Source organism: Rhinatrema bivittatum, chromosome 2 (assembly GCF_901001135.1).
Source record: "Rhinatrema bivittatum chromosome 2, aRhiBiv1.1, whole genome shotgun sequence".
NCBI classification, from domain to species: domain Eukaryota; kingdom Metazoa; phylum Chordata; class Amphibia; order Gymnophiona; family Rhinatrematidae; genus Rhinatrema; species Rhinatrema bivittatum.
The window spans coordinates 402,588,995-402,605,514 of NC_042616.1; the positions used below are offsets into that span (position 1 = coordinate 402,588,995).

Below are 16,520 nucleotides of genomic sequence, written 5' to 3' on the forward strand. Positions count from 1 at the left end.
GGAAGGAGGGGTGTTTAGGAATTGTTGGATTTTTTAAAAAGAAGATGTAGTGCTGATTGTTAACATTACCCAGTCAACTGGGTGATGCATCAAGCCAAGTGCTCTAACACGTTAAACAGCATGATAACTATGATATTCTTCATGTTTTGCATGTCCCCACCCTGGTAACCCTTTCCCTATTACAAAGACCTTCTTTCCATATGAATTTCATGCATGAATAATGCAAATGGATGCAAAGAAGGTCATTAAAAGACAACTTGATGTAAATATTTTATCATGGCCAACCGAGAGAATGGTCATTCTTGATAAAATAACATCTTTTTGAAATGTGGTAAATGTGAGGTGGGAGCCCCGGGACTCTGACATGGGTCCTGATGCTCCCACATTACAGCTAAAGTGCTGGCAACCTAAAATAAAACTTGCTGCAGCTGAAAAAGAAAAAGTTGAGCAGGGCTCAGGGCTGACCCCTGACTCAATCTGCAGCCGCCAATCAAAGCAGCCGTGAACACCTCAAAAGATGAAAAAAAGCATAAGTGCCATGCACAGCGATGCCCCCCCCCTCATCCCTGTCATCAATAAAGTGACTCCCACCCTCCCTTACCATTGAATTATTATAGACAAAGATCCCCCTCCCTCCCTCCTGCCACAAGAGCCCCCTAAATAGTTGGGGGTATAGAGCCCCTCTTCCCTCCAGAAGCCCCCAAAAGAATATGAAAACTCATTGATGTTTAATGTCACCCCCAAATCCCCCCCAATCCACCAAATGTTAACAACTGGTCCTCAATCCCTCTAAGGGGCCCAGGGCAAGATTTTTCATGTGATTGAGACAAAGTCCAGATTGGACACAGGCCACTTAGTGAAGGGAAGGGTATTAAGTACCCCAGGCAAAACCAACAGCCTTGCCCACAAGCCTCCCCCATTCCCACACCCGCTATAGACACATACAATTAAATTATTCATTTATAACAGATTTTACATGAAAAAGAACCTTCAAAAGTAATCTTCTGAGTAAAAAAATATCAAAGACAACATGCATATTATATTTACATGTACTGCTGTGGTGCCAACTGTAAAACTCTGCAAAAAAAAGATACTTGGAACTGTTATGTAATTAGATTTTTTGTAATGCATGATCGGTGTTGGCTTGGCCCTCAGAAAGCCATGAATACACATAAATACAATTACAAGACACATAAATACAATTACAATCCCAAACTAAAGCAACCCTGTCAGCACTCAAATAGTAATAACCTTATCTATGAAAAGGCAACACTGCACATTTTACATCTGGCTCTAGAATACCAATACACCTCCTATTAGGAAAACAAAACACATCAGACTGCTTTAGATCCCTACACATAAATTACATGCCAGCAAAATACCTTACCTCAATCACATCTACAGAACACAGACAGACTCTAACCAAAACCAGAATAAAGAGACTAGAAAGTATAAATAGAAATGTCCTGAGAAGAAATGAACTGGAACCCACATCAAGCCAATCTCTATAAGCAGAGTAACAATGAAAAACAAAAACTTTACAATTCATCAAAAAACATAAAATAATAAAATCACGACATATAAAAGATTAATTATAGTAATAAAACCATAGTCATAAAAAGAATAAACATTTCAAACCAGTTAACAAATAGAATATGCAAAATTTCCCAAACACCAAAAAAATATTTCAAAACAGACATTAAACACCAAGCAATAATTAAAACAAGAATTTAAAATAATTTTGTCCTGGGAACGTTTTATTTCCAGATGCTCTGAGATTGTTGTGGATTAATGGGGAGGGAAAAAAATCACATACACACACACACACACACACACACACACACAGACATAACCCAAGCAGGCTCCCAATCATACATAGACACACGCACATCCCAGACAGACTCCCATTTACACACATATACATCCAAATCAGTCTTCCATTCATACACACACACCCAAGGCAGACTCCATTCACATATACACACAATCACATCTCAGGCAGGTTCCCATTCACACATACATATTTAAAGCAGGCTCCCATTCACACACACACACAATCCAGGCAGGCTCCCATTCACACATACACACAAATACATCACAGGCAGGATCCCATTCACATATATATCCACACCCATGCAGGCAGACATCTTGTTACACACAAACACACACACACACAGGCAGGCTTCCTTCCCTTGTCTCTCTCTCACACGCATATGCAAACAGGCTGTTCCACGGCTGTCTCTGGCATTGGACTTCTCCTCATTTTTGGCTGCTGTCGCCCATGGCCTCTCCTCATTTTGGCTGCTGGTGAGTTGGGCTCCATTGGCAACCCCACAACGTTTCCTGCTGCTGCTGCTGCCTCCCCACTAGATGTGCCATCCTGTGCAAATGCATGGTATGCACACCCGGTCACAAATCAAAGTGAGTTGTAGGCCTCAGGCTGACTTCCATTACTAATGCTGCTGCTGCTGCTGCTGTTAGTGCCTGTAGCGCATTGCCATTTGAGGAACTTGTGACCCCAGTTGAAGGTTTTATTACCCCTTTTGGGGTCCTGACCATTGATTTGGGAAGCCTTGGCTTACAGTGTTTGCCTCCAATTTCAAGGTCACAGTATCATTCATCATGCAAACATAATCCAGCAGAATGCAAGATTCAAAACAGACTTCAGAGCAAAACATGTTTTTTAGGTTCAGTTTCTTCTCTGATAAATTTGCTGAAATAATAATAATTATATTAATTCATTCAAATAACAATTTTATCTCCAATACACAAGAGATATGAAGAAACATATCATCACAGCTGTGCACCTTATTTGCCTCTGCCCTGCAATTATAGTGTAGCAGGGTCCAAAGCTACATATAACAGCAGCTGCCTGAACTAATATCCATATGGATCAAGAAGCACATCCCTGGTTATATGGGAGCTGGCAAACATCACATTTTTTTAAAAGTCTCCAAATATCTTCTGCTCGCACTGCATTCAACTTGTGCTTCATGCAATTCAAAGATATGATAAAACAATAGACTGAACTGGAACCAGTACAGAAGTCTTGGGAAAGAGGAAATGATTCAGCATCCCATGTTTCTGGGACTGAGTGGGGTCTTGATGATAGTTTCTGCAGTTGTTACTCAAAATAAGAGACTCAGATCCATCTGTTTTCCAAATGATAATCCAGCCAAGGGCTACTTCAGTGGAGGGGAACTGATCTTGGGTGGGATAATGCGAATATCTGATCTCACCGATATACCTTTAGATTATTATAGAACGACCCCTGGTGCCCACAAATGCATTGTGTAAGTAGTTTTCTAACTTTATTTGCATCTCTCTGGCAGTATTTTATGAATGCTTTCATTTCCTTAGAACTATGGTTCTCAACCCAGTCTTCGGGACACCGAGTACTGGGTTCAGAACCCCTGCATTAGAAAATATTAGGCTCTTCCCCTGCAAAGTTAACTGAGAGTGAGAGACAACAATCTGTAAACTGAAATCTGTGGGGGCTGTATGCTAAAGGTTTTCTCCTATTTTGTGTCTAATGGAAAAATGCCTAGTAAATAGAACCCAGTGTTTGCTAAATACGAAGGGTATCACAGAAATAAGATTTATTAATTCTACAACACTGAACACAGCCATAGGAGAGGATTTCAAGGGATTCATGTGAGCAAGCGTACTCTATCTCTCAAATATGGGAGTTACCCAAAAGCACACGCAGTAGGTGAGGATAGACTCCAGTACCAGCATGGAAAATCTTCTCTGTTTATTGCTCGGGTTTTGCCTTTCATAGGTACTTTTGTTCCCATGGACCTTGGACCTAATATTCAAAGGTCAACTGCCTTGTGGAGTTTTTCTGTTGTTAGAAAGTACCGATGGACTGTACAACTGCAAAAGCTCTATGCAGAATAAATGAAATTGGTGTACATTATATTCCTGCCCTGCTCTCTCTCCACCCCCATGAATGCCTTATGTCAATGAGGATAAAAGTGTGCACCTTGTGAAAGAATGAGCTTTCTTTTATATGATCAAGATGATAAAGGGAATGGAACAGCTCCCCTATAAGGAAAGGCTGAAGAGGTTAGGGCTGTTCAGCTTGGAGAAGAGACAGCTGAGGGGGGGATATGATAGAGGTCTTTAAAATCATGAGATGTCTTGAACAAGTAGATGTGAATTGGTTATTTACACTTTTGGATAAAATAAGGACTAGGGGCACTCCGTGAAGTTAATAAAAAGTAGAAGATTTAAGACTACTCGAAGAAAATTCTTTTTCACTCAGTGGACAATTAAGCTCGGGAATTTGTTGCCAGAGGATGTGGTTAGTGCAGTTAGTATATCTGGGTTCAAAAAAGGTTTGGATAAGTTCTTGGAGTAGTAGTCCATTAACTGCTATTAATCAAGTTGACTTAGGGAATGGCCTCTGCTATTACTGGCATCAGTAGCATGGGATCTTGTTGGGGTTTGGATACTTGCCAAGTTCTTGTGGCCTGGTTTGGCCTCTGTTGGAAACAGGATGCTGGGCTTGAGGGACCCTTGGTCTGATACAGATTGGCAATTTCTTATGTTCCTAAGGGCAATTATAGATCAGGCCTATTTGACTGGCTAAGCTCTTTCAAAAATCGCACCACATTGTGTGTGTGCTGCCATGTTTCAAAGCAATTTGACCTCTCCCCTGCTATAGCACTCAGGTGAACCCTGGTGGGGAAAGAAATGTAAAAGTATTCAATGTGAGGATAGATCAGCAGAGGAGAAGACCATCAGTCCTGGGCTGTGCCATATCTTGAGTTTACAGCTCTCTGTTCACACCCTTCTTTCAATCATGTTAGAACACTTATGTGGACAAACCAAAATTAAGCATTCATACGAGTGGATGTGGCTTAATAGTTTAGTTCTGAACATTAAAAAACCAAACTTTTCTAGATATCATGGGAAAAAACCTTTGCTGACCTTCATGATATACAATTGAATGATCAAGTTCATTCTCTTTCAAATAAGGTTTATGATCTGTGATTTATGATGGACGCAGACTTCACATTACATCCCCAGTTAAATGCAGTGCTGAAATCTACATTTTATGTGTAGAAGCACACATGCTCATGCTCATTTTAATTCGTGCACTTAAATACACATGTATGATGTAAACTCTGCATAAATCTATGCTAGAATATTCGCACGTGTTTAAAAGATACATGGAATGTACTTTCAACATACCCATATAATCCCTAAAAAGTGCTACTTATCCGCCTAAGTAGTACTTCTAAAGACTTATCCGAATAAGCGACAGCAAAGCCACTATGTATTTATTTATTTGATTTATATTCTGCGTTTTGGTACTGCTAGCTGGATAAATCTTAAAAGTGCTATTTAGCCAGCTAAAATATCCAGATAAGTCTTCAAACACTACTTACCTGGCTTTATTACCTGTTCGGATACATCTAAAAAGCGGTACTTAGCTGATTCTCTGGCCCAGTTGGATAAGTAACGCTTTGTTAGACTTATCTGGTATCTGATTTAGCTGGATACTTTACGTTTTAAGACTTGTCCGGCTAAGTTACAGCTTTGTTGTTACTTAGCAGGATAAATCAGAACTTGACCAGATAAGCACCACTTTCAAGACTTAGCTGGATAAATCATATTATTATCTGTATACGTAGCGCATAACTTCTATACTCACATATTTTTATAGATGTAGGCATTTTACCTCTGCAATTTACAAACATTATTGCCAGAGAGTCGGGTTTTACACATTTAAATCAGGATATTTCATAATGTGCATATGGCAAGGAAATTACCAGTTTTACAAATTTGTCTACCAGTTCTTCATGTCATCGATGCACTCCTGGTTCTGCAGTTTACCTACACCCCTCACCCATTCCATATTTGGCATTAAAGAATTTTATTCTCCCTTCCACAGATAATTAGCAGATGTAAATATACGCAAGTAACAGATGTACAGCACTTTCCCAGGAACTAAAATAGCAACTTGAACACATAAATGTTGGTCTCTTCCAGGAGCAGCCCTGGACGCCCTTTTATTTACACGCACTCGTTTGCTCAGGCATGCTTACTTATACTTGTATGTTTGGGTTTATTAAATACCATATACGTGAGCACGTGCTATTTTACATGTGTAAGTGCTAATTTTACACACATAAAGTTTTCAACAAATTGGAGTACTGAAATTCACTTTATGTTGCCTGCCAAAAGTCCAGATGCATACTTTCTAAATAATCCAAGATTCTTTAGCCAGAATAACTATTGGTTGTCAATGTGAAGATCACATCTTGCTTTGGTTATTGGAGCTACACTGGATCCCAGTATGTTTTTGAATTTGTTTTAAAATAATAATATTGTTTCAAAAACATTACACAATGAGAACTCTTTCTTCCTGAAGGAGACATTTCAGGAAAATATTTTCCACCAGACTTTATGATCCACAGATATGTCCTTGTTATCAGTTCCCTCTGCAAGAAAGTGATGATTGGAAACAACTCGCAAACGAGCCTGCTCAGTGGTGAGATTCACATTGTAGAATTAGATCCCACTAGAACTTAAGACAGAAGCTGACAAAAATAATTAAAGACTTACCTGAAGAGAGAGGCCTTTTTTTATGAAATGTTCTCAAATTATGTTTTATTCTGCATCTGACTGCATTTTCAATGATCATTGATTTTCTATTTGAATGAATGTTGTGTATTAATGTAACACGTTATTTATAAAAATAATATTGTGTGTGTATTAATTTGTGATCTGCTTAGAAAGATTGAAAGCTGAATTAGGAAGAATAAAAGTGTTTTAAATACATATATTATATAGTTCTTTTTTTTATTTTTATTTACACTTTATTGATTTTTCCAAAGTATACATAATTCATACTTTTCAGGCAAATATTACAGAAAGACATAAAGAAAAATACATTTAAACTTTACATATTCAAGTAAATTCCATCTAATCACATATATGCCCTTCGAAGAAACAAAGAATTTGAGTGGGGCCTGAATCCAATGGGAGAAATTGCAAAAACTAACAAAGTAAAACTGGCTTAACGTTTACAGGTGGTGTCTAATTAATGATTGCCTCTATTTACTTGCTATGGGACTGTAGTCACAGTCCTGGCATTTAAGAAAGACTTAAGTTGTTCTACAGCAGTAAATGCAAAACTTTCCCCTTTTCCTTCAATAAGACATCTGCATGGATATCTTAATAAAAATGTGTAGCCTAAGGCTACCATCTGAGATCTTAATTTAATAAATTCCTGCCTTCTTAATTGGGTGGGTCTAGCAAAGTCAGGGAAATTTTTACCAATTGACCATAGAAATTTTCTGACATATTTTGAAAGTACGCCTTCATCACATTGCTAATATCTATTTCCGTAACAAAAGATACTAATAAAGTACCCCTGCCCAGTATCTCAATCGCAGAACTTTCTATAAACTGAGTAAGATTCTCTAACATTCCCAATTGGTTTCCTGCAATTCTCCTCTCCATCTTTGTCAGGAAATAAGCTTTATTCACAATTGGTAATTTTGATTCTTCAAACTTTAAATTCTCTAAGAAAAACTTTTTTAATGTGCTTTGGACATCCTCTCCTAAAGCACGTGGAAAGTTCAAGAATCTCAAGTTCAAATGTCTATTGAAATTTTCCAAGGACTCCAGTCTTTTGGACTGGGATCCCAAATCTTTGATCATTTTAACATTGACCATTTGAGCTTGCATAGATGTTTTCTCAACTTCTTTCAGCCTGTTTCCCAAATCTTTAAAATGTCCCTCCGCCTTAAGATTTAGGACTTGCATTTCTGCTTCCACTTTCTTGTATCTATCATCTGCTTCCTTTACAAACTGGCCAATATTGGCCATTAAGTCCCACAGCAAGTCCAGCATCACCGTGGCCGGCTTAGGGGGAATAGAAAACTCACCCCTTCCCTGCTCCAACGTGGCAGCTGAAATTCTCACCGAAGAAACCTCCAGCAGTCTCTTCTCCTCTTCACTCGGGCAAACTGGAGACATCGATGGCTCCGTATCTTCTAATCCCGGCATAGCTGCTGCTCCCAGCAAGCTAGAAGAGAGTCTCAAAGGCAGCACTGCTCCAACATCTCGGCGTTCCCCCTCCGTCGAGTGTATGATGTCATCCGAGGGCGCCAGCTGCTGGAGGTCCGCCTGCTGCACAGGCGCTGGTGGAGGTCGGTAATCCGGGGGACTGAGGCTGACCTCCCCAGGCGGCGCAGGAGTTCCCTCTCCTAACGCCGCAGCGGGGACTTCGTCTCCCGTTCTCACCACCAGGGCAGACGCATAATCAGTAATCTGTATTTCGGGCAATGGATGGTCAACGGGGAAAACCCTGACTTTGCCTTTCCTTTTCACCGGCATCTTCAATTAGGTAAGAACAAATTCGGGAGCATCTTTCTGTGCGACTGCTCACGCCGCCATCTTGCCCCTATATTATATAGTTCTGACCTCAGTTTCTAAAAGCAGTCTGGTGTCAGATATCCTGCATAAAGCATTAGGGTTGTATGTTTATTTGATTTGCTATGCTTAACACATTGAACACTTTGGATTAGCGGGCTATCAAAATAAAACAGATTGGATTGGATTGGAAAGTGAGCTGAGGAGCAAGGATTGGTATTAGGTCCTTCATTGGGACAAGCAAGGGAGGAGAGCCTACAGATCAGGATTGAGTCCATGTGTATTTGAAGGTTCTAGCAAAGGTGATGCAGGTTGGGATTGGGATGTATCAGCAGATATGGGGATGGGGGAGGGGTCTCAAAACCTAAAAGCACAACATGCTGCAGTAGAGGGATGAGGAACATTGGCAGACTTTGGTGATAGGGTTCTGTAGTAGAATAGGAGAAAGTGCTACAGCTCAGGATTACAGTGAATTTGCAGAGTTCCCTAGTTTACGCTTTCTCTCAATTTGAATATATAAATCAATCATGACGTTTTCTAATATCTATTAAACATATGTTTACTTGTTCACAGATGGAATCTACATAACTATTGGAATCTGTTGGCCTTTTATTTTGCCATTCAAGAGATCAACCAAAATTTGGAGATATTACCAAACATCACCCTGGGTTTCCATATTGCTGACTCTTGCAATGCAGGTTTATCATTATGTAATACTCTGATTATCTTATCAGGGGAAATGGACCCTGTTCCTGGCTTTAGCTGTCACCATCAAGGACAGGTGGCTGGTTTCATTGGAAGCCTCTCTTCAGTGGTATCACATGCAATTGCAACACTTACAGGGATCTATAGGTATCCACAGGTATAGAAAGAACTTGTCTCCCTATGTTATCTCTAGCGTTTGCTGTATCCTTGACTGATTTGTCCTGTTCTTGTTTTGTTAGCCTTCATTAATGCTGGTGATTTCTAGGTATGAGAGCTTACTAAATTTGTATATTTGTTGCAATAATTTACCACCTAGATTTAGGTCATTATTAATCCTAGTACAGCTTTTACAGGAAATTCATTTTGGTGAACACCAAAGAAAAGCATGCCTAGGATAGCACAAGATACATCAGCAGAATCGAGGTTTTACCTGGCTGGATTAGTCCACAGGAACACAGCAGGACTGGACATTGCCAGCCAACACAGATATCTAAGGATTTGAAGAGGTCAATATCAAAGCCATTTAGATGGATAACCATATAAATGACAACTTTTTATATATTTGGCCATTTATCCAACTAAATTATAGCCAGATACATAATTATCTGGATATAAATTGGCTGCATAAAAGAGAGGCATTCTGGGGATGAGTTAAGTTATCCGGCTCACTTAATCAATTTTCAAATCTTTCCGGCTAAGGCCAGATTGCTGTCCCCCCTCTAGTCCATTCCTTTTTAGATGTAGGTATTAATTCTGCTTCCTCCTCCCACTCCCTCCCACCCACCTGCAGTCGCAATGAGCCAGTCCACATGCCACATGCTCCCATAAGAAGAAAATGCCATACTGGGTCAGACCAAGAGTCCATCAAGCTCAGCATCCTGTTTCCAACAGAGGCCAATCCAGGCCACAAGAACCTGGCAATTACCCAAACACTAAGAAGATCCCATGCTACTGATGCAATTAATAACAGTTCCTATTCCCTAAGTCAACTTAATTAATAGCAGGTAATGGACTCCTCCTCCAAGAACTTATCCAAACCTTTTTTAAACACAGCTATACTAACTGCACTAACCACATCCTCTGGCAACAAATTCCAGAGTTTAATTGTGCATTGAGTAAAAAAGAACTTTCCCCGATTAGTTTTAAATGTGCTACATGCTAACTTCATGGAGTGCCCCCTAATCTTTCTATTATCTCATGATTTTAAACACCTCTATCATATCCCCCCTCAGTCATCTCTTCTCCAAGCTGAAAAGTCCTAACCTCTTTAGTCTTTCCAACTCTTGTTGTTTCTCTTTCTATGCTTCTAGGTATGTAATGCACTGCAATCTGCTTCAAACTTTTTACTGGAATGAAGCCAGAGGGCATCTGTTGAATGTTAATCAGGGGTCTCTCTCTTGCTGATAAGCTTGAAAAATGCTGGTGAATGGGAGGAAAGGCTGCTGAGGTCTGTACTGGCTGTGACTCACTCTACTGGAGCGATACGAGAATTATCCAAACACTACAATGATCAAACCGAGCCTTTCAGACCCTGCACAGTTCCTTCTTTTGATGATCAATGAGTTAGTCCTGGGGGAATTCTGCATTACAGCGGAGCACAGAATTACCCCCCCCCCCCAATTCTGCACAGAAAACAGCAGAGGAGACCCCGGCATGCCATGACCGGAGCGGGCACAAAGATGAAGGCCCCCGTGAGAGTGAATGTTTGTGTGAGAGAGGAGAGGGGGTGTGTGAGAGGAGAGGGCAGGGGCTGTTTTAGGAACTTGCTAGCAACTGATGCATGCATGGAAACTGTTGATGACATTTGGCCATCCCGGGCCTCCCATTCCACCCTCTGATACTAAAAACCAACTCCTGTCAGGAGTGAGGTCTCACCTCACCTGCTCTTGATGATCCAGGACTGTGTCTATCTGAAGCAAAACTGGAAATATAACCTAACAGCCCTAAGTTTGTTATAGGAAAAAATCTATTCTTTTAACTCAACCAGTTATTATAAGACTATTAGCATATCACTGGCTCAAAGAAAATAATAGAAATAAAAATATAAACAATGATTGTTTTGTTTCTTGCTCATAAAATATCTCTGAAATGTACTGGCACAATAGGGTTAACCGCTGTCTCCTTTATTTCAGGGCAGGCTTATGCAGTCCTTGTTTAACCCCACTGCATATAGGGACTTATAACTCCAGCATTGTCTGAGAAATCAGTAGTGTTTGCCACAATACACAGCATAGATATCTTTATATTTAACTATCTTAGTATATTCGTGGTAGGCTTTGGGGCTTCTGCTTCCATATGGTGCAATCATTTTAATTTCATGGTTTTACCAATTTTGTCTTCTAAGTTCTCTAACAAAAAGAAGAAAACAAAGCTCTTATTTTTCCCAGTTGAGCTCTTGTACTTAGGTGAGTGACCAGATTTAATAGTATGTCTGCTGGTTTGAACCTCAAAATTGTGTGCAGCACACAAACTGGTTGAGACTATGGCTAAAGTAAGAAAACAGAAGAGCTCCTGTGTTTTATGCTGCTTTATTTATTTTATATTTTTTAATCACAGATCAGTTATGGATCTATGGACCAGCTCTTCAATGACCGGGTTGAGTTCCCGTCCTTTTATCGCACTGTTCCTAATGATTATTCTCAGTTCCAGGGTCTGATTCAGCTCCTGAACCACTTCAGATGGAACTGGGTGGGGATTCTCACATCAGATGATCGGAGTGATCAGAGGGGCAGTGAGGACCTGAAGAGGGAGATAATCAGGAGTGGAAACTGTGTGGCTTTTCTGGAAAAGTTACCTTTGGTCATACCTAAAACAGCTGAGCAGTTCACAAGATTTAACCTGATTGCTGACATAGTCTATAAGTCACTAGCCAATGTGGTTATCATTTACAGTACTCGGGATGGTCTGGCATTAGTAATCTGTTTAATATGGTCACAAATGATTGCTGGCAAAGTGTGGCTCATCTCTGCTGCCATCTCTTCCCCAAGCATACTTTCATCTTGCAGCACATTGAACGGCTCTGTAGCATTTGCCAGTCATAGAGGAGAAATTCCAGGTTTCCAGGATTTCCTCTATAATCTCCACCCATCCACATTCCCAGATCCCTCCTTTCTGCAGCGTCTGTGGAGGGATGCATTCCAGTGTGAGCTCCTGTACGGGACTAAACATTCAGATTTACCCAACTGCACAGGACAGGAGACGCTGTCTAACCTTTCACGCTGGCAGTTTGATTTAAATAATTTTCAGTTCACTTACAGTCTTTATGCCTCAGTCTATGCACTGGCTCATGCTTTGCACAACATTTACAGAGCCAAATTTCAACTTAAGGGGGATCTAAAACTGGAATTTCCACCATGGCAGGTAAACCCTCCTGACTTATGTATTTATTTATTTAAAAACTTTTCTATACCGTTGCTAAGTTATATACCAACGCAACGGTTTACAAATAGGCACATAGACTAAGGTAAGTAAATGTAGGACATCGTACATTCTAACAGGTGCCAATAAAGTTTGGTTACAATTTCATAAATAAAATCATTATTTGAGTAATGTTGGTCAAGTCCAGGTACATTATTGAGTTACTATCTCTTTGAGATATTACTTCTTAAATGTAGGATTGAGTAAATTCATTCTCATCTGCATTACCCTGTGATTCTTTTCTAATAACTATAATGTATTTTTTTATTTATTGTAATATTTATTTTGTGTAACATAGCTACTTGAGGGAGGGACAAATTGTTAAATAATACAGAGTACAATATATCCCTATGCAGAATTAGGACTATACGGATGGACTGCCACAAATGACCCTTGCTTTCCACTAAGAGTGCCCAGCAGTTGTTGGTAATGGGACTTCTGTACCCTGTTCTCTCTTCCTCTTTAAGCCCCACTATCTGTACCTACCAGTCAGTGGGGGAGTTTGCCACACTATTTTATAGCTTCTGATTACATGGAGGTCCACCCCTCTCACCTTGACTTGGCTGCATGTTGGTCAGGACTGTATGACCATGCAGCACTTTCTGTTGGATCTGATACCCAGCGTGCTATGTGGCATCCAATGCTGCGAGAGCCCATGATCCCAATGGGCAGTCACTGGCATCCTCTGGGAGGGGCAGGAGGGGTTTTAATGATAGATGGAAGCTCATCTCTCCTTCCCTTCATTCCCTGTTTCTTGAACAAACAGTTCACTCCTCCCCCTACTGCTCTCTTTGGTTGCTTTTCCCTTTGTAGTGAGTGGCTCATGATTTACAAAACTAAATACATCCATTTACCCACTCCTATGGAGATAGGCTAAAACAATTATACAATATAAATATTAAAAAAGCATTGCCTGTTTCTAAATAGTCAGGCTCACAATTTAAGAATGCTTTTTTAAAAAGACGGAACAATAGGAGAGTAGATGAAAAGGGTAGCTGGGAGAAGGTGCATTTACAAATATAATTAAAAACAATGAAAATAAAATTAAGAATAAAATATACATAAAATAATAATAGCTAGATAGAATACTAGCGTAAACAAAATTGTTTTATAAAATAAAAGGGAGGGAGTAGTGACACTTGGCCCAATGGGGCCAAGCTGAAGGGAGAATTATGTAAGGCAGTGCCTCTAGTGTTCTACTATTTACCTGTGCAGGACTAGACTAGACATCTGGTCCACCTTAAATCCAATAAGGAGAGTATGTTCTGGGTGTGGGATCCTGTAGGGCAGCAGGGACTCAGAGGATATAGCCAGAGACTGGGGAATAAGAGCTGGGATTCAGGAGAGGATATAACCAGACCAGGCCCAGGTCTCCAGGAGGAAGGTAGCTCCTCTATGCAATACTGTCCAAAGCCTGAGCTGAGATAAAGCAACACACTGTAAGAAAAGAGGGTTCACTGTCTGAGAACAACATCTATGGTGGTGCATATGTGAAGTTATAATAATGTTATGCTGATGGACCCTTGGACCGAGAGAGAGTTGACACTACCTATGGGGAGGAGCCCCACAGGTCTCCACCATCGGTAGGTGAGGCTGGTGGACAGCAGAAGCCCAGCTGGAGCTCCACAACAACCAGCCCTCTTTCCTCTTGGGTTGAACTCTCGGGTGCCAGGGCTAGCTGGACTTAGGTGGGACCTCTGCAGCGAAGGAAATCCAGGTGAAGAGATGAAGCCAGTGCTCAGGCCGAGGTCTGGAACAGACAGTGAAGCTCATGGTCGAGGTCCAGGAAAGGGTTGAGGCAGGTGGTGTAGCTTGTGGTCAAGGTCCAGGAAAGGGTTGAGGCAGGCGGTGTAGCTTGTGGTCCAAGTCCAGTCGAAAGTTAAGCCAGGATCAATCCGAGGAATGAAGGAAGGAGACAGGGAGCACAGAAGGCAGGAAGGAGCTCAGGAACTCAAAAACTCAGGAACTCAGGAAGGCAATCTACACTCTGAAGAGAGAAGACATATTGCACAGATACTAAGAGAAAAAACTTTAACAGCCACCTGTGAGATTAGAACTGAGTGAACTGTGCCAATTACCATTCAGAATCACCTTCAGTAAAGTTAATTTCTCACAAACACCCATAGTCTCCAGTGTTGTTTGTTTGGCACTCACATTCACCAAACTGATAGAAAAGGCATTCTTCTATCAGGGAAAAGAATCAGTGTCACCCCTGCTACATAGGGCCCTGGAGGAGCCATCCTCCCCTGTGTCATTAAGAAGCCAAACCCAGGGAAAGAGACTGTGTGAAGGAGTTTGAGCTAGCCATTGGCACCAAGAGTACAAGAATTACTTTTATGGCCCCATCAGTATTTCCTGAAGAGGGGGTTACATAGACAGAAAAGAGAAAGTGGCTGACATGGAACAAAGAGTTTATGATACTCAGGATGATTTGCAAGGCTTGGCCACAGAGTAGGGATGTGCAGAGCAAAAGTTTATGTTCATAAGTCCATAAGTCGAAAGGGGGTCCCATTTGCGGTCAATATGGACATATGGAGAATTCCATAAGTTGAGTCTATGTCCATACGTGCAAATAAAAATTTAAACCCCTCACCCTCCTTAATCCCCCCCCCAAGACTTACCACAACTCCCTGGTGATCCAGCGGGGAGTCAGGACGCCATTTCTGAACTCCTTTGCGAGGAGCACGTGACGTCGGTGCCACGTCGGAGTGACGCGGCGTCACGTGATTCCCCGTGGGTTCGCTCCGGGACCCTCGTTGGGCCCAAAAGGAACTTTTGGCCAGCTTGGGGGGGCCTCATGGAACAAAGAGTTTATGATACTCAGGATGATTTGCAAGGCTTGGCCACAGAGTAGGGATGTGCAGAGCAAATGTTTATGTTCATAAGTCCATAAGTCGAAAGGGGGTCCCATTTGCGGTCAATATGGACATATGGAGAATTCCATAAGTTGAGTCTATGTCCATACGTGCAAATAAAAATTTAAACCCCTCACCCTCCTTAACCCCCCCCCAAGACTTACCACAACTCCCTGGTGATCCAGCGGGGAGTCAGGTCGCCATTTCTGAACTCCTTTGCGAGGAGCACTTGATGTTGGCGCCACGTCGGAGTGACGCGGCGTCACGTGATTCCCCGCGGGTTCGCTCCGGGACCCTCGTTGGGCCCAAAAGGAACTTTTGTGGTAAGTCTTGGGGGGGGGGGGGGGATTAAGGAGGGTGAGGGGTTTAAATTTTTATTTAGGATCAACAATTGCGATTTCCAACGTATTCAACATAGCTATGTTGAATAAGTTGGAAATCCGATCGTTTTCGCCTCATCACTTTTTTAAGTTAAAAAAAAAAAAAGTTGCGTTTTACATTTAAGTTCAAAACGAATGCACACCCCTACCACAGAGCTTGTAATGGTAAAACTGGCACTAAAAATGTGTGAAGAGTGGCTGGAGGACCTGGAAAAGAGGTCCTGCCAAAATAATTTAAGATTTATTGGCATTCCAGAGAATGTTCAGGACAGTGACCTTAGTGGCTTATTGGAGGACAGACTGCAAAGCGAGTTGGACCTAGAGACACAACATGGCTGCTTTCGAATTGAGCAAGTACACTGGCAAGATCCACCAGACCATGAGTGGAAATAGTACAAGTCGAAAATTTTGCACATAGTCGAGATGATCCAAGATGTCTGAAGTAGAATAAAGCTTATTTAGTAATAATAAAAAGGGAGTGATCTTTCAAGAATACTCACCCAAGCTCTCCACACAATGCTAAGAATTTTCTCCATTGTGTCCCATGTTGCATGGTCTCAAATTGAGATGCGCCCTACTTTATCCTGTGCAATTATGCGTCCATTATCATGGAGAAATCAAATGGTTTATCTCTACCTTTGAAGCCAAAGAGTTTGCACTTGAAATTGAGAAATCATTGCAGGAGTCTTCCTCTGGGAATCAGCCTTCAGGATGAAGGGCTTGGTGCGGTATTGTATGGTCATGTGAGCTTGATGCTTTATGAGGCCCAACA

The 16,520-nt window shown here is 41.2% G+C and overlaps 1 protein-coding gene across 1 annotated transcript in view; it reads left to right on the top strand.

The window, feature by feature from the left end:
* Window positions 1-8,768: 8,768 nt before the first annotated feature.
* The window catches only part of LOC115083301 (vomeronasal type-2 receptor 26-like), a 48,781-nt gene continuing 41,029 nt past the window's right edge, over window positions 8,769-16,520 (top strand). The window contains exons 1-3 of the mRNA XM_029587105.1: window positions 8,769-8,776; window positions 8,965-9,253; window positions 11,653-12,456. Of these exons, the coding sequence (XP_029442965.1) occupies window positions 8,769-8,776; window positions 8,965-9,253; window positions 11,653-12,456 (1,101 nt within the window). The remainder of the gene's footprint in view (window positions 8,777-8,964; window positions 9,254-11,652; window positions 12,457-16,520) is intronic.